At 40.1% G+C, this 27,922-nt stretch overlaps 1 protein-coding gene across 2 annotated transcripts in view; it reads left to right on the top strand.

The window, feature by feature from the left end:
- The window catches only part of MAPK12 (mitogen-activated protein kinase 12), a 41,436-nt gene extending 14,589 nt beyond the window's left edge, over window positions 1–26,847 (top strand). The window contains exons 5-12 of one of the 2 annotated variants that reach the window (XM_075024959.1): window positions 10,438–10,467; window positions 12,042–12,089; window positions 17,321–17,435; window positions 18,104–18,175; window positions 20,282–20,361; window positions 21,145–21,223; window positions 22,827–23,000; window positions 24,077–26,847. In XM_075024959.1, the coding sequence (XP_074881060.1) occupies window positions 10,438–10,467; window positions 12,042–12,089; window positions 17,321–17,435; window positions 18,104–18,175; window positions 20,282–20,361; window positions 21,145–21,223; window positions 22,827–23,000; window positions 24,077–24,147 (669 nt within the window). In that variant the 3' untranslated portion in view covers window positions 24,148–26,847. The remainder of the gene's footprint in view (window positions 1–10,437; window positions 10,468–12,041; window positions 12,090–17,320; window positions 17,436–18,103; window positions 18,176–20,281; window positions 20,362–21,144; window positions 21,224–22,826; window positions 23,001–24,076) is intronic. The other variant, XM_075024960.1, reaches the window with a different exon arrangement.
- Window positions 26,848–27,922: the final 1,075 nt, after the last annotated feature.

Genomic DNA, 27,922 nt, shown 5'->3' with positions numbered 1-27,922 from the left:
TAGGAAGTGTTCAAGGACCACAGCAAGTGCTAGTTTGGTCCCTGTGTGTTAAAAGTCCAGTTCTGCAAAGTACTAGCTCATTGCTAAATTTAAATAGGTAAGTCATTGGGATTATATTGAAATACCTTTCTGAGCCAGATGTGTGATTGTTTTCTGTGAAATAGAAAAGTATATGTCCTTTGTGTAACATGCATGTAGAGTTAAAGAATCCCTGAAATCTCGAAGTCTGGGACAGCTTTGATAGAGGAAGGACTGTGGATTTTTAGTGACAAATCTGAGTGGGAGGTGGCTGAGAGGAGCACAGATAAATCACTTACAAGCCCAAACTAATAGGCGCCCGAGTTAAACATCTGTGAAAGATGTCAGAACAGAGTCCGCTGAAAGAAAATGACTTTTTAATGCCTTTTAACAGACTTGCTGAGATTGGAAGAGACCTCTAGAGACTGTGTAGTCCAACCCCCCTGCACAAAACAGGGTCAAACTGAGCAGGCTATTCAGGAGCTTGTGCAGTTGGATTTTGAGTATCTCCAAGGATGGAGACTCCACAGCCTCTCTGGACAACCTGTTCCAGGGTTCAGTCTCCCTTACAGCAAAATAATTTTTTCTTATGTTTAAATGGAAATCCTTGTGTTTCAGTTTTTGCCCATTGCCAGTCATCATAGAAGGCTAACAGGTTAATCAGGCATGGTTTTCCCCTTTGTAAATCCACGTTGGCTGCTGTCAGTCATGTCTTTGTTATTGTTATGTTTGGAAATGGTTTCCAGAATTATTTGCTCATTACCTTCCCAGGGAGAGAAGTGTAGCTGGACTGGCCTTTAGTTCTTTGATCCTCTTCCTCCTTGCCCTTTTTGAAGACATGAAGAATACTTGCTTTCTTCCCATCATAAGGAACATCTCCTGATCAAATGACATTCCACATGTTATTGAGTGGCCTCACAATGACCTTGGCCAACTTCCTTTAGCATTCATGAGTGCTTTTCATCAAGGTCCAAGGACTTGTGTCTCTCTAGTTAGTTTAAATGTTCTCTAATCTGATCCTTCTCCACTGAGAGTAACTCTTCCTCGCTCCAGGCTTGCCCAGTGGTCTCGGGGACCTGTGATTTGGTGGACTGTCATGGTTTAAGCCCAGCTGGCAACAAAGCACTGTGAGGCCACTTGCTTACTGCCCCCCCCCGGTGGGATGGGGAGGAGAAAATACAATGAAAAGCTCATGGGTCAAGACAAGGATAGGGAGGGATCATTCACCAATTATGGTCACGGGCAAAAAACAGACTCTGGTTGGAGAAAAAAACCAAAATCGATTTAATTTGTTACCGATCAAACCAAAACAGGATAATGAGAAGTAAAACCAAATCTTAAAACACCTTCTCCCCACCCCTCCCTCCTTCTTGGCTCAGCTTCACTCCCAAATTCTCTACCTCCTTCCCCGCAGTGGCACAGGGGCCAGGGAATGGGGGTTGTGGTCAGTTCATCACATGTTGGCTCTGCCGCTCCTTCCTCCTCACACTCTTCCCCTGCTCCAGCATGGGGTCCCTCCCACGGGAGACAGTCCTCCATGAACTTCTCCAACGTGAGTCCTTCCACTGCTCCATCGTGGGTCCGTTCCGCAGGGTGCAGTCCTTCAGGCACAGCCTGCTCCAGCGCGGGCTTCCCACGGGGTCACAGCCTCCTTCGGGCACCCACCTGCTCCGGCGTGGGGCCCTCCCCGGGCTGCAGGTGGAGATCTGCTCCCCCGTGGACCTCCGTGAGCTGCAGGAGGACAGCCTGCCTCACCATGGTCTTCATCACGGGCTGCAGGGGAATCTCTGCTCTGGCATGTGGAGCACCTCCTCCCCTCCTTCTGCACTGACCTGGGGGTCTCATGTATTGTCACTCCTCTCTTCTGGCTGCTGTTGCACAGTGATTTTTTCCCCCCTCTTCCCTCTGTTCAGGTGTTCCCACCGTCGCTGGCGGGCTCGGCCTGGGCCAGAGGCGGGGCCCACTCCCAGCCGGGGAAGAAGCTTCTGGCGGCTTCTCACAGGAGCCCGCCCTGCCGCCTCTCCCCGCTGCCAAAAAAACACCACACAAACCCAAAACACAAATATTACCAGTAAAGATGGAGGGAAAGAAGCCATTGAGTACCTTGGCTTTTCCATGCCCCTTGTCACCTGATGCTCTGCCCCATTCAGCAGTGAGCCTGCATTTTCCCTAGTTTTCTTTCTGTTCCTAATGTGCATGTAGTAGCCCTTCTTGTTGCCCTCACCAGGTTCAGCACCAGGTGGGCTTCACCTTTCCTAACTCCATCTCTGCACATTTGGACAGTGTCCCCACATTCCTGCTGGTGACCTGACTCAACTTCCACCTCACGTACGCTTCCTTTTTATGTTTCAGTTTCCCTAGGAGCTCTTAGTTCGTCATGCAGGCCTCCTGCCACCTTTGCTTGATTTTGTCTTCTAGTGCCTTTTTTTGTAAAGTGCAAGTATTTTACCCTGTGAAATTATGAAAGGATTCATAAAAGGCTAGAAGGGACCTTTCAGATTTGTCTAGTTTTGAACTGTGTAGGAAAGCTTCATCTTGTAGCTCTTCCAGTAAGTAGCGACTTAGCTGGAGCATGGCGTCTGGGGAAAAATAATAATTTCAGTGTAAAATTTCCTTACACCTAAACAAAAAGTATAACTAGATGCCATCCGTAGGTTAGTTGTTGGGCTTCTTCATGATTTTTTTTTTTTTTTCTCCAGAGAATAACCCTGACTGTAAGCCCAGTTAAGCCTGACTGTTAATCCCCCACTCTTTCTCAGAAATAATGTTTATATTCATCTCTCTTTTATCTCTTGGATCTTATACTTCTGTGGACTGCAAAGCCAACAGCTATAGCAAAACAACATACCTTTGAATTTTCCTGACTCTCACAAAGATGATTCTAAATGTATTAGCTGTCATATACTTTGTACGTTTTTCTTCCTCATCTTTCTGCTAAATACTGTTTATTATTGCTACATTTTTCCTCTATTTGGCTTTAAAAAATGGAGTGTGATTATTGAAGTTCGTATCTTACAACACAAAAAGAAGAGACTCTTTAAGCTACCTGTCCATCTATAACCTATATTAATGTGATATGAAAATGCTTCTCAGTCTACATTGGTACTACAGTGCTTAAATTACAGCGTTTGCTTTTTGGGTGTACACAACTGTTGATCATAAAAAGGCTACAACTTCTTTATTATTTTTTTCTTTTGGTGACACAATTCCAAGAGGAGAAGAAGAACCTTGACCTAGCTCTGCAGGCTTCAGCCAGGCTCTCCTGCAGTGATGGCCGTTTAATTCCCTTTGCTGCTCTGGAGATGCACGTTGTAACAAGGCCATGGAACACCACTGTCTGGAATTGAATGTCATTCCTTGGCTGCTGCTTGCACTCTACAATTTTGGTTTTATGGTCCTGTGCCTGCAATATACAATGTATGGGCAGACTTTCCTCTGCACTTATACAGAGATAAGTGGAGTTGGTGTGCTGGGAGGTGTGTTGCATAGGGATGTGCTTGTGCAGTGGAAATACAGAACTGGTTTTGATAAAGGAGGGTCTGGCACATCCATCAGGATGCTGATTCTTCCAGATCTGTATTTGCGTTGCCAAACACTATTAAAAATAAATAATATTGCAGGACAGCATGCCGTTCTTGGACAAGAACGTCAGGAACAGCGTACCCAAGATTCCTTTGTCTCTCTTACTTAACACATACAGAAAGGCAAGTAAATTGTTTACTCCCATCACAAAACTTAGTAAATATACTTGGTTGTTGAGTCCTGCATTACTAATTTGTCTTTGACCTTACCTCAGATTCTGTGTTCTTTATTTAGTAGATTTTCACTCACATCGCCTTTTACATATGCTAAGTAATTATCCTTTTTATTCTACAGTTGTGCATTTAAATGCTGTAATTCCCATTTTACAAATACAGAAACTAAAGCCAGGTTTGGGGAAATTGGCATTATTTAAACTACAGGGAATTTGCCTCTGATCTGGGCTTTGAATGTAGAGTTATGATTTCAGTTTTGTAGTTAGTTCTCTAATCACAAAGCCATGTCCTAATAAGTGTTTTCTCAAGTACCATGTAAGTGGAGTGGTCTGTTCAGTTGCAAGTAACTGTCTGGGAAACAGGTTTCCAGCAGAGGCATGCTATTCACCAGAGGTGAAAAACATCATCTGGGCTAATTTTACAGGCAAGCAATATATGAACTGTAAAAAAATTAGCTTGAGGTGAGTGTAGTGGAAAGAATGAATAATGAATTTAGTTCCAGTGAAATAGCTTAGAAACATATTTTCATCCTAGTGGCCTAGATTATCTCACTGAGGCCAACAGAGTGGAGTTCGTGGGCCCCAAAGGTTGATACTGAAGTCTGTTGGATCAGTAAATGGGGAAGGCAAGCAGAGCAACTGTGCATGGTTGACATACATCTGAAGAAGACAGAGCAGGAATTAAAGAGGATATATTGGGTTTGTGTGGCAAGGTTTGGTAGTGGGTGGCTGCAGGGGTGGCTTCTGTGAGAAAACACCAGGAGCTGCCCCCATGTTGTACAGGGCCAGTTCCAGCTGGCTCCAAGACAGACCCACCGCTGGCCAAAGCTGAGCCCATCAGCAATGTTCGTGGCACCTCTGTGATAACAGATTTAAGGAGGGGTAAAAAAAGCTGCACGGAAGCTGTGAGGGAGGAGTGAGAAAATGTGAGAGAAGCAGCCCTGCAGACCCCCAAGTCAGTGAGGAAGGAGGGTGAGGAGGTGCTCCAGGCGCCGGAGCAGATTCCCCTGCAGCCCGTGGGGAAGGACCCCATTGCCAGAGCACATAGATATGCCCCAAATGAAGCTGCAGCCCATGGAGAGCCCATGCTGGAGCAGGCTCCTGGCAGGTTTTGTGGCAAGACCTGTGGCCCACGGGGGACCCACAGTGGAGCAGTCTGCTCCTGAAGGGACTGCATCCCGTAGGAGGGACCCATGGTGGAGCAGTTCGTGAAGGATTGTCTCCCATGGGAGGGACCCCACGCTGGAGCAGGGAAAGAGTGTGAGGAGGAAAGAACAGCAGAGACAACACATAATGAGCTGACCACAGACCCCATTCCCCATCTCTCTATGAGAGGAGGTGGAAGAGTCAGCAGTGAAGTTGAACCTGGGAGGAAGGTGGTTTTAGGTTTGTTTTTTGTTTCAAACTATCCTATTCTGTTATTAGTTGGCAATAAATTAAATTAATCTTCGCCAAGGCGAGTCTGTTTTGCCTGTGATGGTAATTGGTAAGTGATTTCCCTGTCCTTGTCTTGACCCATGAGCTTTTCAGTTGTACTTTCTCCCCTGTGTCCTGCTGAGGAGGGGGAATGAGAGAGCGGCTCTGTGGGTACGGGGTGGCCAACTGAGGTCAGCCCACCACAGAGGAAAAGAGCAGGAAGTTCCCGGTGTAAGCTGCTGTTCCCAGGATTGTATAAAAACAAGGACAGTTCTCATTCCCAGTTACAAGGCAACCAGCAGGGATGCTGAGGTAGAAATTTACTAAGACTATCTCTGGTCTCTGTAACTGTGTTAGATCTTCTATAAGAAGTGGTTTGCCTGAATATTTTGTCTCTTCCCCACATTTTTGAAGAGTACAACTGTTCTTACCTCAAAATTACCAGCAGGAAATAAGACATTATTCAGCTACTAGGCTCTGATGTTTTGTCATTTCCTATTGCACAGTGAGCATTTGAGAACAGTCTTTACTGTATCTGTTCCGTTAAATTTTGGATTATTCTTGAACCAATTCATCCAGCTGCAATGATACACCTAGTTGGAAATCCTTAAGAAATAGGAGTGGTCCAGTGCTTTAGGGACATTCTTGCAGCACTGTCTGTGCTAGGAAGTAGGTTAAGCTGAAAGCAGCATTGCTAGCATGCAGAGAAAAAAGAAAATGGGTCAGTAATTTGTTTCTTCTTTTACTGATATCAGTAAGTTAGCTGTTTAGCAAGGGGTCTGCCAAGTTTTGCATGAAAGTCTTGTACTTTTTAAGGTCTACTGTATCTGGATTAAAGACAGCCCATCTGTGTTTACTTAGTTTACTTTTTTAGTGGGGCAGGGGGAAAAAAGCATATGCTTAGCTAGTGCTCAGTTGAGGCATTATAAGGGGAAAATACTTGCAACACCTGGGAAGGAGGAGTATGCCACTCTGTAGATGTTTGTTGTATAACTCTTTCAGCCTCCCAAGCTTAGCCTCTCATTTTTATAATGCATGTTATTTTTTTGCACCTTTTAACTTTGATGGACTCTTTTTGGGGAGGGGGGTGTTAAAGATGTTACCTGTAATATGTATTTGTCCTTTGTGTAAAGTACATAAGCACTTTATGGTATCTGTATTTATGTCTGGTCAAAGGCAAGAAGGCTGCTTATCGCTTTTGTCACATTGCATACTTATCTTGTAACAACCTGTTTATATGTGACAGTTAAATGCATGTAGAAAAAACTCTGCATGAGTGATGTATTGTGAAGGGATAAGAGAGATTTTTGCTAAGCCCCCAAGTCAGTTTCTTGCAGGCTTTGTTTCTACATTCTACCTGTAGACTGGTTCTGGATTGGTTATATACCAAAATGTCAACAGGTTTGATTTAAAAAATAAATATAAATTGAGGTCAATAGAAAGTTTGTACTGAGTTCAGGAAGATTTGTATCAAGCCCTCAGATCTTTGCTCTGTAAGTCTATACAGTCCTTGTTTGTCAGTCAGTTTCTGTTCTTGCCATTTTACTGTCTTCTTTCTATAGAGGATGAAATATTCATTTTCTTTCTTTGGTGAGCCTTGTAATTTATCAGAATTTAACTTCATCTGTGGTAGGAGAAAACAATGCATCTTGACACTGCTTAAAAGCAGTGCCATGCCTCTCCTTTGTCTGTTTCCTCATCAGGCCTTAGTCTGGCATTAAATTTTATTTAAGTATGAACTTGCAACTTTGAAGGGCTTTCATCATTTTTTTGTTTGACAGAAAAGCTGTGTATTGTCAAAGAGTACAGAAGGCAAGCTGAACATAAATGTCTTTATGTAGGTGGAAAGGGGCTGGAGCTTCCAATGCTTTCAGTCTTGGGTCCCTCTTCTGCCAGAGTGCCAGTTGGGTTCCTGTTCTTAGAGGTCTGGGGAGGTGGGTGGCAGGCCTGTTTCTTTATTTGTATGCTATTTGAGAATGGATGGATAGCTCTTGGGCCATACAAACACCTGTTCAAGCTTCTTTTGCCATACTCATGGCAATACTTACCTGCTCTAGTTCTCTCCTTTTGTCATCTCCAGTTACTCTTTTGTTCACGTTTATGTTGTTCTTTCTGCTTCTCTGCTTTCCCTTCCCCCATTTTACCCATTTCCTCTTCAGTTTTACCTTGCCTGCCAAGTCAGTCCTCATTTTCATTTTGCATGCTGCCTGGAATACTTTCTCCTGAGTCTTTTCTAATTCCCTTTTGATTTGCTTTTTATTTTGTGTAGAGATTACGTATACAGACAAGAACGCTTAGACTTCAGACAACTGTTGGATAGCTTCCTAGCACAGTCTGAAGCTTGCATTCAAGGATTTATGCATGCTACCAAAAATTGTCTTTGGGATAATGCATAGAGCTCCTTGTGCTCCAAGGCACTTTGCTCACATTAACTGAGTTATTGAATCAAATATTGTTCAGGTGAAGTGGTAATAACATTGTGAAGGATGTGTCTGCTCTGGTCTGGACATTTTTGCCATGTTAAGAGTGAAAAATCTGTCAATAAATGGATAATTTAATGAGGAAAATCAGTAAGAATAGGATCCTGTTTCAGAAGGTTATTGAACTGAAATGGAAAATTTTCTGAACGAAGACTGGTGTAGTTCCAGTGCTGCTACCTGCCAGGAGATAATAAAATGCAGTTAAAAAAATACTGCTATTGTTAAAGAAACACTGCAGCACAGCACCAGCATTTCAGCTTACAGAAAGGCTGATGTGTACATTAGTACCAGGAATAAGTGCTATTTCATGTAATCTCAGTACTGTTGTATTAAGAGGAGTGTTTAGAAAATATAGGAGTTCTCCCCAAAGTGTTAATGTGATTTTGGTGCTGTGAACACTCATAAAACCTTCAGTGGGGTGAGAATGCCAGCAAAACCACGCTCTTCCCCCCAAACAGGTGAGATTTACTTTAAAACTCTGAAGGGTGCAGTCCTTTTAATTCCTGTTTCTACATGCCACATTCTTAGGTGCAGAAATTCCTGGGTCTGCCAGTTATTTCCTTACTGTGTACAGTCATACCAGCAAAAATATCCTATAGAATATTTTAAGCATCTGCTTTGGAAAATCAAGAGGCTACAGTAAGAAGATACTGAAATGATTTAGACTGCAAGTAGTCATTGTGATATCCTTGATCAAGATAGCTTTTGGCAGAAGACATCATCTTTTTCTTCATTTATTGGGAGTCTTAACTACTTACAGATACGTTTCTTTAAAAAAAAAAAACCAACAAAAACCTCTCTCTCTTCTTTGGTCTCTGCGTACAAATGACAAACTTCCTCTTTCTGTATCTGGTTCCTCCCATCCCGATCCACTTCATGTACATCCATGACACATACAGCATTTCGTAGTTCTTTGCTGTAGTGGTTTTACAGCCTAAGTTCTGGGGAACAGCCCTGCACCCTCAGCCCCTTCTGTCTGCCCCAGGAAATCCTGTGAAGTGCTTTGGCATTTCCTATGGGTGATGTTAAACCTTGCCTAATCTGCAAGTAATATGTAGCAGGAACTGGTCTACTGCAAATGCCAAGACCTGCGTGGACTCGGGCACAGTGGTCAGCAGTGCGCCCGTGCGGCAGTGAAGCCCTACCACAATCTGGGCTGGCTTCGTAAAGTTGTAGGCACAGGGTTAAGGGAAGTGATTTTATTTTTTTTTTTTTTTTCCCTCTTTTCAGAACCTACAAGACCACATCTGGAGCACTGTGTCAGGTGTAAGAGAGGAAAAAGTAAATGTCAGAAACTTTATTTTTGTTCAGTCACTGCTTTAAAAACTCGATGCCTTAAATCCAGATCTTGTGCTGCTTTAGGTTGTATGGATTTTGTTTAAGTTCAGAAAGTCTGAAATGCACATTGGATCTGTCTGAAGACATTGGCTTTGATCTGTAGCTTTGCTTTCTTTTCCCTGGTCCCCTCATCAGGTGGACTATGAGGATCCCTTTGCAGAGGGACTGTTGCATTTACAAGGTTAATTGCTCATCTTCATGGCTGTTGGGGAAGAAGACGATGCTTGCTGGGGCTATGGCTGGTTGGCAGTTACCCTGCAAAGTTCAATGCTTCTGTGCATCTCTGTGATGCCATGCTGACTGTCCCTGGTTGGTCTTTCCTGGCTCTGACAGCTGGTTCCCAGTAATTATTTTCCCAGTTATTGTCCCATTCTTCAGGGTGGAATAAAATGAAAACTCTTCAGGTGAAGCTGGTGGGATTCACATCTCATCTGTCTTTTCTGGGGACTTTTTAAAAAGCCTTTATTGTTCTCATGTTGCTTAGTGTCAGTAGTATGAGCTGCCATCAGTAGTATGGTCTGTGGGGTTTTCGGATCAGTTCCCCACACCTGAAGTGAATAGCACTAGCACATCCAAGGCTGCTCTTGGAAAGTATGTCCTCAGTTCAGGACAACTTTCTGCATTTCAAACCTTGCAAAAGAGATGCCTATGTCTGACCTAGTTACTAGAGGCTCCCTTTATTGTCCATGTTGAAAGTAGTCTTTTCTAGGGCATCATTCAGCTGGTGAGAGGAACTGCGTATCTCGGTGAGGAGCATTTGGTGACAGTCACGGGTGCAGACATCTGTATTTGATCAGGTGTCTTCCCAAAAGAACTAGTCCTAGGTGTCCAGTTTGTTGGTTTGACTTTTGTGAGCCCTTAAATAAGTCACTGGAAGGGTGATGAAAATGTTCAGGTAAAGGAGAATGTCCTCTCCGTGTTTCATTGAGGAAGTGTTGAAGCATGTAGTGGGATTTCTCAGCTAAGACCTTGACTGGCCTTCGTCCTGGTCTTAAATGATCTCTTAAAACTCAGTGCTGCTGGAGCATATGAATCTAAACTCTGATGGCACACCAGAGACGTCTATTGCAAGAGAGCATTTCTGATACATAAAATAGCATGATTTATTTTGAAACATATATACATATAGCAATGCCAAAAATTAACTGGAAATGGGATATTATGTATTGGAAGAGTTAGAAAAAACTGTATGATCTGTTGCAGTACTCCAACTGATTTACTGGTTTCTCATTATTGGGGAAGGGGAAGGACAGAATGCTAGTTTAATTATCTGAACATTAAAAACATAGCTAAAAAGATATTCTGTGCAATAAATAAACATTTTCTAATTTCAGATTACTTAGCACCATGAAAAAGTACTTTCTTCCCTGTCGCAGGCAACTTCTTAATGTCAGGACCTCATTAACTAAAAAATACTTTCTCTGTTTACAGTATATTCACTCATCAGGCATAATTCACAGGGTAAGTGGAAACAATATAAAAGATGTTTATATTTTGATAATATGAGTGGTGTTTGTTTATAAGCATGCTCGTAAATATGCCTGAAATTCTGTTTATAGTGTCTCAGTTTGGTGATGCCTTTGGTTTCTTCTTCAATAGGAACAAAAAGTGGTATGGCTACATCAGTGTAAGTTGGGCACTCAGGTTGTGCTGAATACAGCTTAGATTTGGATTTCTTAAATTACTTTGTGAAGCTGAGTTGTAAGTCCCCACAAGAGCAAATAGTGTCTAAATTGAGGTGGATAAGAGTTTTTTCTGGCCTTTTTTTTTTTTTTTTTAACTGAAGATTAAACATCTTGAAACCCTCAATTTTTTTCTGAGAGAAATTAAGCATCTGGTTCTTTTTGAATCCCTGCTGTATCTAAAGTCCACTTAAAATCACTTATGCACTGTGAAGGAGTTCTGAATGATGCCTCCATGGTACTAAGCAGGATAACTTCCCCCAAAACTGCATCAGAACAGTAGAAACTGTCTGTAATAAAATATCAGGAGCATCAGAAAGCGCATGTTGTATAGTAGCTTTAAGTTGGACATGGAAACTATGCAAACTGCCAAAATAATGTTACAAATTGATATTTTTATTTCTACAACTGCTGTGATCATGATCTAAATTTACAGTTGCTTAGACTTTCTCTAAGCTCCCTCTTGATGGCTCTTGAGCTTTTTGGTTTCATTACGGTTCTTTGCACCAATTTGTTTCTCTCCAAGGCCTCTCTGATCTTAAAACATCTTCGTATAAAACAGGTGGATGCCTTTTAAAAAGTTCAGACAGAAGATTCTTCTAAATGTCTTGAAAAAGCTGAAGGAAAATTAATTTCTGATTTTTTTCTTTCTCTTTATAACTGAATGTCTAAGAGTCACTGACGTTGCAAAATCTTCTTAGTCGTTGCCAGTACTCTTCCCTTTGCTGCTAAACTTAGAAGTACAACCTTTGAATATCATTAGAAGTCTATACAGTAGCTAAAGAGGCTTAAGGGATTTTTTTTTTCCCACGTTGCAGTGTCCATTGAATTAACTTTGTTAGGAAATTGATTTTCCCACAGAAGAGAGCATAGGCTTTTATGTAAGATCTTGTCTGATTCTTTCAGTACTCCTTCTAAGTCTATCAGGGTATGAAACCTTTTTAAAGTATATTTTGATATGCAGTATGTATAGTCCAGAAATACATATGTGACTCTTTAACTTTGTGGTGTTAGTATTAAATGCAACAAATTTATGTCCAAAACCCACTGACAGTAAGATGAGTGAGTTCCTTCACTGGCAAGTATTTTCCTGACTTCTAACAGAAAAGACGTTGATTTGTCTGGGGGGAAAACATACTGGAAAAAAGCCAAACATATGCAAGTTTGTGTCTTTGTTTCTGTTATTTGTTACATTTAATTTTCTAATTTAGATTTATGATGTCATTTTACCTGTTGCTGTTCTAAGTAGTTTTATGAAAACCATTAAACTTAAATGAAAGGAAGAAAGAAAGTGTGCTTTATTGTCCTTGCTGTAAAATACGTAAATAACATCCATTTCAAATCTGATTACAGGATCTAAAGCCTGGAAACTTGGCAGTAAATGAAGACTGTGAATTGAAGGTAGGATGTTTGTTTATGTCAGAGGTATTAGAAATACACCACAGAAGACAGCAGGTGCAGCAGCTGTAGACATGCTGGCTGGTTTCAGTGATGGGCCAGGCTTTCAGCCCATGGGCTTTGAGGTGTCATGGAGAAATACAGGAACGCTGGAAAATGAAAGAGAAGAGGATCAGATGGGCAGCAGTAGCAATCTTGAAAAAAAATTAGAAGAGTATAAGTATTTTCCCTTTTGTCTGACTTCAGTCACCACAAGAATAATTAAATATTTTTTTAGGAAATAAAGACCTGAATAGTGCAAATCTCTTTACCTCCTATTTGTATGTCCTTGACTGACATAAATGTGCGTTTCATACAAATGGCAGAGGTGATGATCAATTTCTGAGATCATTCTGGAGCCAAGCACAAGAAATGGCTGTGCCTCAAGCTAGAAACATTGCCCAGGATGTCCCAGCTGAAAACATCCAGTCCAGGTAGGACACTCCAGGAAGCTGGTACCCAGTGCTAACAGGGGAGAAATGGGAGTTGACTCCAAGATGTAGAGGAGGATTTCTGGCGAGGAAGTCAGTGCCGCAGGTTACTACATTCATGGCGTCCTTGGAGCAGTTGCTAACTTGGGTTCCTCCATCTGGGTGAAGGGCAGTGTAAGAACTGAAATTGCTTCTGCAGGTTTGGCATTGACAGAGCAGTCCATGCCACAGCTGTGTGCCCACACCGAGGGCATGTGCGTGACAGTGATAGTCACCCTTTTCCTGTGTGATGTGTACGTTGCAATGAATACTGGTATATTTTTATGCAGTCACTCAACTAAAAATACTTTTCAAGAAAAAATCATGTCATGGTTACAGTAGGATAAGAGCTGTAATGGAGAACAGTTTTTATGATATGTTGCAGCTAATCACTTCAGAGAAACATGAGAGGAATCACTTACTGCTCACCACGAACAAGAACATCTTATTTCTTTGAAAGTGATTCCTTCTGCACTGTTACAACTAACAGTAGTATCAATTGCATGTAGCCTACAGTGTATTTCATAGCAGGAATATATCTGTTCTGCTTCATTTTTGCTCTTAATTGAAGTAGTGAGAAAAAAAATTCATTAAAGGGAGGCAATTCCTAATTCAGCCTCCTGTAGTTCAGCTATTTGCTGTTTCTGCTGCTACACTGCAAGACAGGTGCATTTGATGGCATTTTTTGTATTACCTGCTTGCTGCTTCTCTGGAGTGGGGCAAGTATTGGCATGTACTGTGACTCTCTTCGTCCTACCTGTTGGGGCTCCCCCCCAAAGATGGGTAGGAGGATGGTGCACACACACACCCCTTCCCAGCATGGTAACTGGGCTTAGCTGGCATGCACCCTTGGAGATCAGGGCTGTAGCACCCATTGTGGAAAGCTATCTGTCCTGAAGTGTAAGTGTTGCCACTTCCTTGGAAATATTCTCAGTAGAGTCCATTTGAGTAGTAATTCTTCTCCTGCATAACATTTGTCCTCAAGCAGCCTTCTAAACCATTGCACTGAAATACTGTATCTGACTAGTTCTGATCACAGTTTCTTACATGTATTGGAAATCTTCCAAAGCCTGTTAGAGTAGATAGTATTTGTACTGCAGAAATAATTATGCAATGTTCCCTGACCTAGCAAAAATGCAACTATTTGGCTGTGGAGAGTTACTTTGTTACAAAAAAAGCCAATTATTTATTATGCAGTAGAATTATGTAGTACTCAGCACTGCTTATTTTAGGAATATAGTTTATTCTCTTGAGTGTAGAGATAGTCCCAGACTGCTTCTAGTCCCCAGTTGATTCTATTCTTGTATTTTAATTTTTTAGTAATTTTTAGAAGTGTTTTTGTCACCTATCTTCTCTTAGCTCTAGCAATCTGAAAGGCTAGTTAGGATTTTTAGTTAATTACAAAATCAAGCTATGTCTTCTATCCTGTGCTTGAATCATGACTGGCCTATACATCCTCACAAAACAACAGTAAATTTGAATGGGGGTTTTTGTATCCTGATATGTAAGGGCATTTAGATCTTAGGGCCAAGGTTTCCTCCCTAAAAGAGACATAAGTCTTCATGAGAGGAGTTCAGTTATGTGAGAATTCCAGCTTTGAATAACTACAAAAAGTCTAACTCTACAAGCTGGGAGATACGGAAGATCAAAGGTTGTGAAGGACTCCCTTAATTAAATACAATAAAAGTTGGTGCAACACTGCAAAAATGTTTTTTAGCATACAACATACAAACTATACTTGCATGTAGCTGTGTGATACAATTTTTTGCTCTTTGGAGACTGACCTGAATGTTCAGGGTTCTGTCATCTCAACATTTCCCTATCTAACACAAAAAGCCATTGTCTTTTCCTGGCTTATAGATGGCCAAAGGGTGAGTGGGTCCCATGATGATGGGGGGAAAAAAAGAGAATCTAGAAAAAACAGTTGTACATGTTTCTCTTCCCCACCCACCCAGCTGTACAATTACATTTTGAGATGCAGCCCAGGTCTAAGACATTCTTCCGTGATACAATCACTGTATTTCCTTATTTAACACAACTTATTTTTCTGTTACCTCAGACATTTTTAAGCTTTTGGATAAACTGAGGCAAATAATTCTATACCAGAACACAATTTTGTGAAATGACAAGGCGAAAATGTAGCATTAAGCTTTAGTTGTTGTTTCTTGACTCTCAAAGCGAAATTATGATGTTCCTGGTTGTACAATAAGCTCTGATATCATATGCAGAAGTGCACATTTGCAATTAGGAAATACTGGTTGTCAAAAGTCAACTCCAGTCTATAAACAGAAAGCAAACTATAATATGTTGGGAAGTGTTCATAAAAAAATATCAAGGCAAGGATTTAACTGGGATTTAACTGTTCCACTGAAGTTGAACTGACTTCCCGCGTGTGTGTTCAGGTGCAATGGCACCCTGCTCTGAGAGTGCACTTTGAAAGTCAGTTTATGTGGGCACAGGACCACGCTTCCAGGGGTAGTCCAAACCTTTTGCCCCGTGTCTGTGCACTCAGCAGCTTCCCTTGCATCAGCTCCTGTGGTGATGAGGCTGTAGGCAAGTTGGAACAGTTCCTTGAATTGGTGATTAATTAATAAGCAATCAGTTTCATTTTTCACAATGAGCTTTCTGGCTCCCTCATCTGAGATGCTCAGCTGCTACATAGGAAACAGAAAAGTGACAGTGAAGGGTGCATGAGGGGAAATCACTGCCCTTTCTGCGGTCTCAAAGTTACAGTTAACTGAAGCAAGTTAGGAAAATTAAGTTTGCTGAGTAGAAGGGGAGTTTATCCTTGAGATGCTATGGGGAATTTGCTCTCTCTTTCATAACTCCTGCATTATAAAAAGGATTTTCAAACTTGCTCTGAAAATTGTTTTGGAAGTTCCAGCTGAAAAGTTGAAGATTGGAGTATGAGAGTAATAGTTTCATGTGAAGATTGTTATTGAAGTGGTACCACGTTAATATTAAGTACTAACACGATATGCTTGTTCCTGAGCCTAATGAATATGTAAATGAAAATAAATCCTGAAGTTAATACATAATGCACAAAAATTCTCACTTTCATTTTCTGCTTTTACAAAAATACAAACTCAAATTATATTTTAGCTGTTTCCAACTTCAGGTGTCACAAGCCTTAGTATGGAAAATGCCTAAAAAGCTGTGACAGAATAGATGGTACCACATGTGGCTTTTGACTTTTACGTAAAACTTCATTTTTTTTTCTTCCACCCTGCCTCCCATATTACTGGGAAAACATAATGTGTGCTGTCTATGTAGAATAAATTTGAAAGCTGTATATAAAAGTGTATTTTGCTGCTGCAAATATTTTGGGTCCAGTAAATCTTCAGTACCCAAAGAATCGGCCATAATCAAGTGCATTTTATTGGTAAGAATAAAAATCTCTCCCTTTTGCATCCTGTTCCTGTTTTTAAATTGGTAGGCAATCAGCAGCTATGGGGAAAACATGGAAATGCTACTTCAAGTATGGCAATAAAGATAAGCCATAACATTTTATACTCTTGATCTATGAATGAAAATACAATTTTCCTTTCTGTTAGTGCCAGGGAATGATGAAACTATCCTGAAATATTTTAAAATGTTTGCCAGGGAATGATGAAACTATCCTGAAATATTTTTAAATGTTTAATGGCAGAGAGCATTACAAAAATATCACTCTTGGCATAGTAATGCACAGGTGCTTCTAATAAAAACTTGTGCCCTGTCAATATATATATGAAACCTGATACACATGGAAACTAGTGGCTGTTCGTGCAAAGCTACATATTCAGCTATCTGTGGATGATGATGATGATTTATCTTGAGTAGACTTTACTTACCCAGCCCCCCTGCTTCTTGTTAGAAGCATGAACTTCCTGATAAGTGTGAACTGACTGTCATTCCAGGAGTGGAATTTTGTTGCTGTTGGCTGCATCTTTAGGCACCATCTTTTGATGGTCCATGCAGGTGGACCTTATTAGGTCAATTTTGTAGGAGGTGACAAAAGGCCGTAATGTTCATTTTTAATCTTGCTGCTGTACACATTGCTATATCTAGAGATAAATATCTGAGAGTCTTAGAAATAAGCTGAATTGTGCATAATCCTTTAAAAAATTGCACTGACCTTGCATTCCTTACAGGGTTCTGTAGTTGATGCAGTAGGTTGGAGTAAACTTAGTGAGACTAAATAATGGTAATTCCCTACTCTTGTTGCAGATTTTCAATGTGAACTAGAGGAAGCCTTCCCTTGTATGAGTTACTCATACAATAGAAATAATGATACCTCCTTACTTCAGAATATTATCGGAACACACTCTTGCATAATTGTGCCACCTGGGATACAAGAACAATGAATACCGTCTAAGATGGGTGCTATTCTTTTAGCCCTAACATGATACAATGGTGATTCCATGGCCAGGGAATTTTTTTTGTGTTGAATGTGACCAGTGTCTTTTTTAATTAATAATTGAAGAATTTACTACTTTCTTTACTGGTTTTACAGCTTTTAGTGTTGCTCTAGGAATATCTAACTTGGGAAAAAAATTGTAAAGCTTCTTGCTACTTCTGTCTTGATTTTTAAAATGAGAACAAGACACTTCAGTGAGAAAAAGATGCAAAAATAAACTAATCTCTGCAGATTGCTCCAATTCCTTTATTTTCCACATTTGTAAAGTCTGTATGAAATAGATAACTAGCTGTCTGATCAGGATGTTCTTTGTGCTTCCACTGCAGATTCTGGATTTTGGATTAGCAAGGCATACAGACAGTGAGATGACCGGTTACGTGGTTACAAGGTGGTACAGAGCCCCAGAGGTCATACTTAACTGGATGCATTATACACAAACAGGTCAGCATCCCTTCAGAAAAGTCTTAACAGAGCTAAAGCATTCAATGAATCAGGCAATTTATTAGCAAGTCTTTGTTTCTGAAGTGAATGAGAAATCGGAGGTGGAAATGACAATATAATTACTCAAAACTTCCTTGTAGATAAATTGCAGGTAATCGTTTAGTGGTTGTGAGATTGGGCCCTTTTTTGTATATTTTCTGAGAGTAACAGAAAGTGCCAAGGTGGCTGGAAAAAAGTGATATAAATGTATACAGATGTGACAGTCTGGTCTATGTTCTTGTGTTCTGCACTGACTGTCATCTTCCTGCAAAGATGTGCTGACTGTAACTCCAACAGACAGGGGAAAATGGTGGAAGGAGGGAATTAAAGTCACGCTAGGATAACTATCGACATTTTGGAAATCATTGAAAATTTACTTCCCACGTGCATCTGCCTGTTACTGAAAAACTGATTCTGCATATTATCAGATTATCTCCAGTCTGCTAATTAGAAAGGCTGGTAGTTTTACCCATACTGTTCATCATACTTGGCAAGGCACTCATTTATTTTGTAACAGGCTATAAAGGTAAATTTTACACTTCTTTAAAATATGTTTTAAATTAAACTTTATGCACATTTAAATGAACAAGTATGTAGCAATTTAATGTGACTATTGGTCTTTTTTTCAGTTGACATCTGGTCTGTGGGCTGTATAATGGCTGAGATGATAACAGGGAGGCCTCTGTTCAAAGGAAATGATCGTATCCTTCAATGAATTTATGACACTAATGTAAGAAAATGATGAGAGGTTCTTATGTGATACAGTAGGTCTGTTCAAAAACTGATGACTGTAAATTGAAATGAATAGTAAAATGGCTTGCACCTTTCTCATTAATTGGTTATTTGATACTTGTATCACTTCTGCACATCTGCCAATTAAAACTTGTATTACTGAACTTTTTCAGTAGAGAAAGAGAGGTAATCTTGAATTGCATCTCAAGTCATCAGGTAGAAGGTTTTGTGATGATAGAAGAGGCATATTTTGATTTTTTTAGTAATAGATTCCACAATTGCAGAACACGCACAGAAGATTCCGATGTGATTTATGGACTTCTGTGCACACACTAATCCATTTCATGCTTTTTGAGACTTTTACCAAAAAATGTTATATAAGTAACATCTGGTAAAATGTTTTAGATTTACAGAAGACATCTAGTCCTATCATTTCATTGCTGAGGAATTAAGAAAATAGTTAAGATTAAGCTGTAATTCAACCTCAAGTGATACTTCATTTGCAGTAGGACTTGTGATATTTAATAGAGGATGGCGTTAATAGAAGACAGCAAGAATTTTTTACTTTTTTGTTTTGCTTCTCATCTTTGTATGTTTGACAGCTCAGCCTAATCATTTTGCACTGCTTTTCCCCTTGTGGAGTTCCAGTGAATAAATCACTTATCTGCAAATACTTGTTTACAGAATCACAGTTGTTTAATTTTAGTTATATTTGTATTTAAGTACTTACATGTAAGATTAGGACTTCATTGCATGGATCATATTATTCTTGTTTTGTGAGGAAAAATATAAAAAAGGAAGATTGCCTTCACCAAAAAAATGACGGGGACTATGGAAAAGTAGAATACATCAAGTTATTTCAGATGTACAGATTTTAAGTATGCATTAGTTCTTAATAAGAAAATACTAAAATGCCTGCCAAAGAACAGCCATTGACTAACACATAGCATTTCTCAACTAATGCTAACCTTGAGCATTCTGGTACATCAATAAGAAAATGAATGAATCATAATTTTCAAGTTGCACTGTAAATGTAAGAGTGGAAAAGGTAGTATTTTAGTCATACCGGGTGTTGGAGCTCTCGGAGCTATTGGCTGAAGTTCTGTGTCTTGTGTTATGAAGGAAATTACCCCAGCATAGTAGTCCTTGCTGGCCTTTGAATATATGAATAAGTATTACCTGTTGTCAGGGAAATGCAGCCGTGGGCTCAGCTGTGGGTAGATGAATAAGAAAACAGCTAACTTAAGGGATTCTTGTTTTAGTGTTAGGAAGAGGTTATCCTGCAAACTTGGTATGGGATTTTATTTATTCATGTCATCAGCGTTACCCACCATTGTCTTTTTCTGCAGAGGTTGGTGGAATCCTCGTGTGCTCTGAGCTCTGATCTAGCTTCTCATCTGCTGCTCTTACCAGAGTAGCAAATGAGTCATAAAGCTGTTCTCTGCAGCATTAGCCTCCTGTAAATACAGCATTTCTTCTTTGAAACAGCTGATATTTTTGCTGATTAATCAGTGCTGCTTTAGGACACAGAAGATTAGGGAGTATTCTGATGCCTCACCCCAACATCTCCAACATCTCAGCATCTGGAATTGAGCTAAGCATGTGGGAAATGAGGAGGAGAGGGGTTAGGTTTTTTCCTCTTGAAGTTTCTCCGTGTGGAGAAGAACTAACACAGACTGGTTTACTCTGATTTTTGTTCTGTTTATTGTACAACCTGATGTTCCCTGTGACTTTTCCTGCTGTTACATCACCTTAGTATTGGATAGACCAGGACAATGCATGCAATACATGTGTTGATTGTTCAGATACTCCAGTACTTTTGGACAGACAAATCTTGAGGAGGCCTTATTCAATTATGTGTTTGCAAGTTACAGGATATTTTATTTCAGGTGCATTCAGTGTCTTTGCCTTTTACAAGAAAAATGGAGAACTTTCATCTCATCTTTTATAAATCTTCCGTTCTGTCATTGCTTTGCGATTTTTGCTTTATTCTCCAGCAAAGAAACGTACAATTTTTTGCAGAGTGCTTAGTTTTCTTATGGTGAAAGACTTTGTTCCTTATTTCTGGTATTCAGATCTGGACCAACTCACAGAAATAATGAAAATAACTGGTACACCGACTCAAGACTTTGTTCAAAAACTGCACAGTCAAGATGTGAGTATTCTGCTTTGTCAGTTGGTTTTACATGTCTTATTTTTACTTAAGCCATGCTCAGTTCTTAGACTGGCTGAGATAATATGTATTGACCCCTGATGGTGCATCTCAGCCTTGAAGTGCTTTGCACACCCAGAATAGCTACTGGAGCTTAAGAGGGCAGACAAAAAATTATCTGAACACTTGAAAAATCTGTATATTTAAATACTTCAAAGTTTCCAGTGTGTACCATGTGAACAGTTGAGCTAATGCGTTACTACTTTTATTGGACACTTACTGAAAACATGAACCTATTCAGAAAACCCAGTTGTTTGCAGATGCCTCTGACTTTGTCTTTCCTATACTTATATGGGTGTCCTTCTAGAATCCTTAAGCCGCTACTATAAAGAACCTAAAATTATTCATTAGACTAACTATACAATTTAAATACTAATGAATTACTGTATAAGGTTCACTTCTAGAGATTCCTGTAAACTCACTATGACATTCTTTCAAATGATGCATACATATTTATTTTCATTAATATATTAAATATGGAGCACTAATAATTAAAGCTTTACATATTCATTTCTTAATCACAGTTTTAAGGCTTGGTTTTAAAAAAAAAAAAAGGCGTTCTTTTCAGCAAGAAGGTGAATATAATCAAGGTTTATGACACCCCAAAAAATTCATTTGTACAATGTGCTATCAAAGCATTGTTGAGTTACCTATTAAGCATATAGTTAATGTTGTCACCTTACAAAGGCAGCAAAGGTCTAATTTAATATCCATGTTTCTTTTAAGGCAAAAAACTATATCAAAAGTCTCCCAAAAGTCCAGAAAAAAGATTTTGCATCCATCTTGAAGTATGCGAATCCTTTGGGTAAGACAGTTTGTGTAGATGTCTACAATTTGTCTTGTTCTTGTGTTTGCATTGGAGGCAGCAGCAGTATCAGTCATGTGATAGGTTATGTGATGGTTCTTGTGCTTTTCTATCTCTTGCTTTCCATAATTCGTAACTTTGATTGTAGTGGCCAAACTTTGCCAAGTTTAGACCCTGCCAGGAATCAGATGTTTCTTAGAAGTGTCGAAAAAGAAGTATTTTGTGTTTCAGGCTTTGATCCAGCATCTGCTTAATGCTTTTACTGGAGCAGCTTTCTCAAAAGCCCTGGGATATTAAGTATACGTAATAAATTTTTCTCTGTATTGTATTTGAAATATAATTCTTTAAGGTCAATCTGATCTACAGTAGAAATGCAAGCAAATAGAAAGCTGGCGTTTTAGTCATGGAATTAATAATCCTGAGAAACATCTGTGCATTCCTGAGAAGCACTGGCTTGGATTTAATAGATGTAAACAGCCAGAAGAACATACCAAGTGTGCATAACTGTGACATGCCCTGAGGCAGACAGAGCTCCAAGATGGCTCTGCCCAAACCTTATCCATTTCCCAATGACCTGAACACTCACAAAGCTAGATTTATTAGAATATAAATTAGGATAATTGAATCTTCTCAATTTAAGAAGTTGAAATTGTATGTTCAGATACAGTAGAAATAAGCATAATTAATAAGCAGCTCATACCCTGACTGCATGGTTAGCTCACTGACCTTCTTAGGTACAGAAAACTACACATTTCCATTTAGTTTTTAGGACATTTCTTCCTATCACCTCTGTGGCGATCTGGCTGCTCCTTAAGTAGAGAACAACTGCTCATGGTCTGGGAGAGAAGGTTGGAGAGAATCCATGACATGGCAAGCAGGAGTTGCAGCATCCTGTCCCATGCTGCTGCCTCTTCTTCTTTTGAGCTGCTTCACCCAACTCAAGAATGTTCTTTCAAGATAGAAAAATGGAGAACAAACAAATCATTCATCATATCTGTTTACACTAGCCCATTTTGACAGTCTAACAGTGGACCTGATCCAAAATCCACTGGAGAGGAACATACAAGATTTTCATGAATTGTTTTGTCTGAGGTCAAAAATACATAGCAGGTAAAGTCAGCACTGAGATTCTGAGCATGGACAACTGACTTGTCTTAGTGAACTTCAAGTGCGCTTGGGCTAGGATTTGATCACATACAGCACAATTCTCATTAGCTCTCCACCCACCTGTTCATTCTGTTGCTGCCAGGTTGTGATGCACCTTACAACCCCAACATGGTGGCAATGATGAAAGACACCTGGGAAAGCCCCAAACGCAGTTGTCCTGGAGCCAGAAGCTGAGAAGTCATTAGCTGAGGTGATGTGGCTGTATTGCATACAGAAGCAAGGGAAAACCTCTGCGTTGCATCAGGCTTTATACACATCCCAGCTTGCTCACAACGCTATTTTGTCATGCAGATGGGCTGCGCTGGCTATAGAACGACCACACAATGATTCTGCTTTATAACTGTATTTATTTGAAATATCTCCAGGGCAACATTACTGTGTACAAGCTGGAATCGGTGGCATGATTTGAATACACTGTTTGTTTTCTGTGCAATAGCTGTAAACCTTTTGGAGAAGATGCTGGTGCTGGATGCAGAGAAGCGAGTCACAGCAGCTGAGGCTTTGATGCATCCTTACTTTGAACCAATTCACGATCCTGAGGAAGAAATTGAAGCTGAGAAATATGATGACACATTTGATAACATGGATCTTCCCCTAGATGAGTGGAAGCGTGAGTCTAGTTTTGTGATATTTTCAAAAATAATCAGATAGAAAGGCCATCCAGAAATAGGAATATTCCCCTTTACAAATTGCCTTCTCTGCTTTTGATGGAACAGAGTAAATAGACGGCATTAAGATAGAGAAACACTATTGACAAGCCAGTGTTCCTCTTATTGAGGAGTCCTGGAACGATCCCCAAAGGTTTCTCCTTCTCCTCCTTCTCCTCCTTCTCCTCCTTCTCCTCCTTCTCCTCCTTCTCCTCCTTCTCCTCCTTCTCCTCCTTCTCCTCCTTCTCCTCCTTCTCCTCCTTCTCCTCCTTCTCCTCCTTCTCCTCCTTCTCCTCCTTCTCCTCCTTCTCCTCCTTCTCCTCCTTCTCCTCCTTCTCCTCCTTCTCCTCCTTCTCCTCCTTCTCCTCCTTCTCCTCCTTCTCCTCCTTCTCCTCCTTCTCCTCCTTCTCCTCCTTCTCCTCCTTCTCCTCCTTCTCCTCCTTCTCCTCCTTCTCCTCCTTCTCCTCCTTCTCCTCCTTCTCCTCCTTCTCCGTCCTCTCATCTTCTGCAATGTAGGAAAGCAACCATTTCTGTAGCATGTTCCTTCCAGTGGATAGGACAGGCAAACAGATTCCTCAGCTGTTGGCTCTATAGGAGTGCAGTGGTTGCTGGCCTTAATTTTAATTTAGGTTCTCCCAGGGAGAGAAAACAGCTATCTCAGCAGAGATTTAAGTCTGAATCTAGTTTTCATCTAACATCAGAGGTTTATATTTAGGCTTTTAAGTGAGGACTTGACTTTTAAAGCTGATGTGCTCAGTAGCTCTTTCTGAGGATATTGCCCGCTATACTGTAAAGTCAATGCTTGCATCCCTTTGAAAGCACCTGTAACATTTCAGTATTGGGCTACTTCTTCAAATCTGAAACGGTGAGAAAATGTTCCTTGATTCCCTTACTTTTTTTACTCTTTCTCTCTTTTTTGCCTGAAGAGGTCTCTGTCTTCTTGACCTAGATCAGAGCCTAACCATGCACCTTGCTCGTGTCTGTGCAGCTCCGTTTCTGATTAGACCAGCAACACTATGTTTATTCTGTTGTTTTCCAGGCATTACATATAAAGAGATACTGAACTTCAAGCCACCACAGACATTGGAGTCAAAGGAGACAGCAGTGTAATTGTATTACTCAGTCTTTTCAGAACATGGAAGAAAGCAGGAAAGTTGTAAATGTTTGTGACATTTCAGGTGTATAAAACTTTTATAAATAAACTGGATGTAATCTGTTTCATCTGCACTGTAAGAAAGAGCAATGTCTTTTACTCTGCATGTGGAAGTTTGCACCTTTGGGAGTAGTATTTCAAAACTATCCAGAAACTTATTCCTGCCTACAACTTCTTACTTCTGCACAAAAGGATTCAGACTGTGATAACCTGGTGCCATCATCAAAAGAGCAGGTAGGACTAATTCTTCAACTTGGAGATTAGAAGAGTACAAGTTATCACCCCAAGCAAGCTGAGACACAGAGTATGTCAGAGATGTGCCATGACTGCTCTCCATATCTTGAATGCAAGTATTCATGTGACTTCCTCTGGAATATTTCACCTTGGTAAAATGCCTGGGGAGGCTAATTAGCTTCTGCTACCTCAGCTAATGCAGCAGTTAGTGGAGACACAGCTCGAATGAATGCCTATGTCCCCTGTCCCACATGAGTGGAGGAGAACCTGAGCTCCAGCCAGTTCTGACAGATCTGGGCAAGAGGCAAGAAGCAGAGAAGTGTCCATGTCCTAGATTTTTTTCAAAGTAACCAGTGCAGCAGGACAAGATTTCACAAATGCACTAGGTGAACAGTCACTGGCCAAACAATCACTGTCACGGGGTACAATATTTTCCTCTAAATACAGTGCAGTCTCTTTGTATAATAGACTAGGGATCAAGGATTTCCAGGGAGAAATTCTTAAGACTTTCTAAAATTTTGTAGGCTCTCTAGCATCTTAGTATTGAAATGATCACTCAGAAAGTACATTTCTCAGAGGTTAAACTGGTTATAGAATCAGCAGTGCTGATTTTAGAAATAAAGCTGCACGTGGATTGCATTATAGAAAATAAAATGAGAATAAAATGCTACGCTGCAGCTGTTCATTGGGGATACCTACAGCAAGCTGGTTTGTTCACAGTGTACAGAGGTGTTGCCAGGTGCAGGATAACAGCCATTCCTTTTTTTAGCCTTTTGAACTCATCTTGCTTGGAAAAACCCTCAGACCTTCTGTTGAGAGGTGCCTTACCAGGGGTAGTCAGCTTCCTGATGGGATAAATTGGTTAGACACTTCATGAGTTCCTCTTACTGCCCTCTTACTATATTTTCCTAGGTGCTTAGTTTGTAATAACCTCTCAGAGGTAGGAAAAGAAATTGGCAAACCTTTGGTGAAGAATTTGTGAGATTGCTTGTCCTTGTTAAAGGTAATGTCTCTACAATTGACTATTTGGATATGGATTATTCCCAATGCAATATGCTGTTATGTGTTGCTACTAAGTGAAACAGTTGTGACAGAAAGCATTTGATCTTAGCAGGTAATAACTGGAAAAGAAGTAAGAAATTACTTGAGGTTTTTTTCTTTTATAACCAGTTTAAACCAGAAGTTTAATCAAGGCACAGTTGTTCTGTTTCTTTCAATGAATGTTTAAGTTAAACACCTGTAAATATTAGCATTTGTTTAAAAATTGTTTGTGATGAACATTGATTAGCTGGGATGACACCTAAAGGGACTAAATGGTAACAGAAACCTTGAATTATTGATGTGTTTGACAAGTCATTAAAAACTACAGTTTCAGGAATGCATTAAAAAAAGCAGAGAATGTAATTTGAAACAAAACATTTTTCCACACTACAGGTCACTGAGGAAGGCACACTTAAGGGTCATACCCCGTTTTTCCCTATTGACTTTCTGCTTGGACTACGCTTTTACATTGATTAGGAACTTTATTTTTTTTACAGAATAGCTGTTTTCTCTTAGGATTGTGCTCTGTGGTCCTCTTAAAAATGATGGGAGAAAAGTGCCTATTGGAATTAGTGGGCTTGATAGAGCCAGTCAATGGGAAATGGAAAATGTCAAAAACTTCTTTGAAAATGTTCCCTTTATATTTTAAATGGAATTTCAACATCTTAAATTCTAGCAAGTATCTAAAGTCTTGAGATAATGCAATGGCTCAAATGTTAGTCAGACTTTGAGGAAGCTTTTTTTTTTTCATTGAAAAACTGCTTTGCATTTTCTTCATAAATGCCAACACTTCGGTGGCCATTTTCACTTCCCCCCCGCCTTTAGTTTTAGTGGAGTCAAGCCCTAAACCCCTCCATTGGCTGAGGTGAACTTTTCCCTCTCTTAATCTTAACTTAGTATTGGAGAAGCAGCTAACCCGCATGAGGAGGACATAAGATAGTTTTTCTAGATACTGGAGGAATACAGAACTCTTGAAATTGAAGAGAAGACCTTCATGCATGTGCCAGCAAAGACAGAAGTACTGCTGCGCTGTCTAGTCAGCAAACAGTCTGCAAGGTAAAATAGCAAACGTGGAAAGTTTGTTACATCTTGGCAATAGGGTTCTGTGAAGAGATTGAAATCTGCAGAAACGGCTGCAAACAGCAATAGAGATTATTAGTATAAATAACTCATTAAAAGAAATGCAAGGTGAAAGCAGAAATACTTTGCATGCGAGGCAGCTGCTGCTTCAAAGGGAGAGACAACACTTCCTAAGTTTTTATTTGCTATTTCTGCTGGTGCTAAGCAACTCAGGAATAAGAACACAATTTCTGTTTGCCTTAAAGAGAAATGTAAATACATTCTGCATGTACTTGAAATGTATTGTGACAAATAAAGGTTGGGGGTTTTTTACACAATAGTGGTCTTATTTTCCCTATATGTATTCCCAAATGTATAATCACTCCTGAAAATAGTATTTTCAGTGTAAGGGAACTGTATGAAACCTAATATTATAGGTACATTTCATGTAATATGAGCTGCTGATGTAGTTTATTTTGGAAGTCAGTCAGACCACAGATCCTAACCTTTCTCCCATTTTCCAAACTTCAAGTCAGCCACAGAGCTGATCTGATTGTACTACTGCCACCTAATTATTTCTTACAGCATCTTGGGTTTTACCAGACAGCTGTGTTTCGTTTTGAAGGACAGGATTTCAGTCCTTGAATGCAGTTGCATTCCTCAGCCTGATTTTAAAAGCTAAAGTCAGACTGACAGGTCATCAAGCATATACATCTTTGAGTTGGGCAGGGATGTTTGAGTTAACACAGTTCTAGCAGGGTATATGGGACCTTCGCCCTGAAAACCCACATGCCCCCTGACTGTTTTAAAGCAAGATTGTCCCCTTAAGCATTAGTCTTCATCACACTGAAGACTCATCGTTCGTGCTGAATTTTGATAATGTGTTGTGGGCCAGATGTGGCTCACAATTTCACTTCTTGATTATTTTCTGGGGTTTTTACAGTGTAACACTGAGGTGAGCGCTAATATGAGTCCTGCAGAATGCGTTCAGAAGATCCACTTTGTTCTTGATTTGGAACTACTGGGCATATGAGCTGGGTGGGTTTCTTTAAGGTTCCTACTTTTTGATCTGCTGTTCAAGTATCAGATGCTTCTGGTCTGCTTCAGCTAAGGCTGTTGGAGAATGAAGCACCTGTTAGATGATAGCATTCACTGGATCTTGGTATGAAATGCTTCTGTAGGGCTTTAGACGGTCTGTGCAGGTACCAAGGAAAGAATAGGGGCTTATAACACCTGCTGTCTCTGCTGATTAATTCTCCATCTCCTGAATGTACTGCAGGGCAACTGGCTGTGTAAATCGAATAATACCAGAAGCAGTTTCATGGACTACAGCACTTAGATTCTCTTCCGAAGTATTTTTAAGAATTCAGAAGCGTGAGTTGGAGAAAGAGTAAGGGA

The sequence above is a fragment of the Buteo buteo genome, chromosome 4, assembly GCF_964188355.1.
Source record: "Buteo buteo chromosome 4, bButBut1.hap1.1, whole genome shotgun sequence".
NCBI classification, from domain to species: Eukaryota; Metazoa; Chordata; class Aves; order Accipitriformes; family Accipitridae; genus Buteo; species Buteo buteo.
This window is presented reverse-complemented; position numbering and strand designations above follow the sequence as displayed.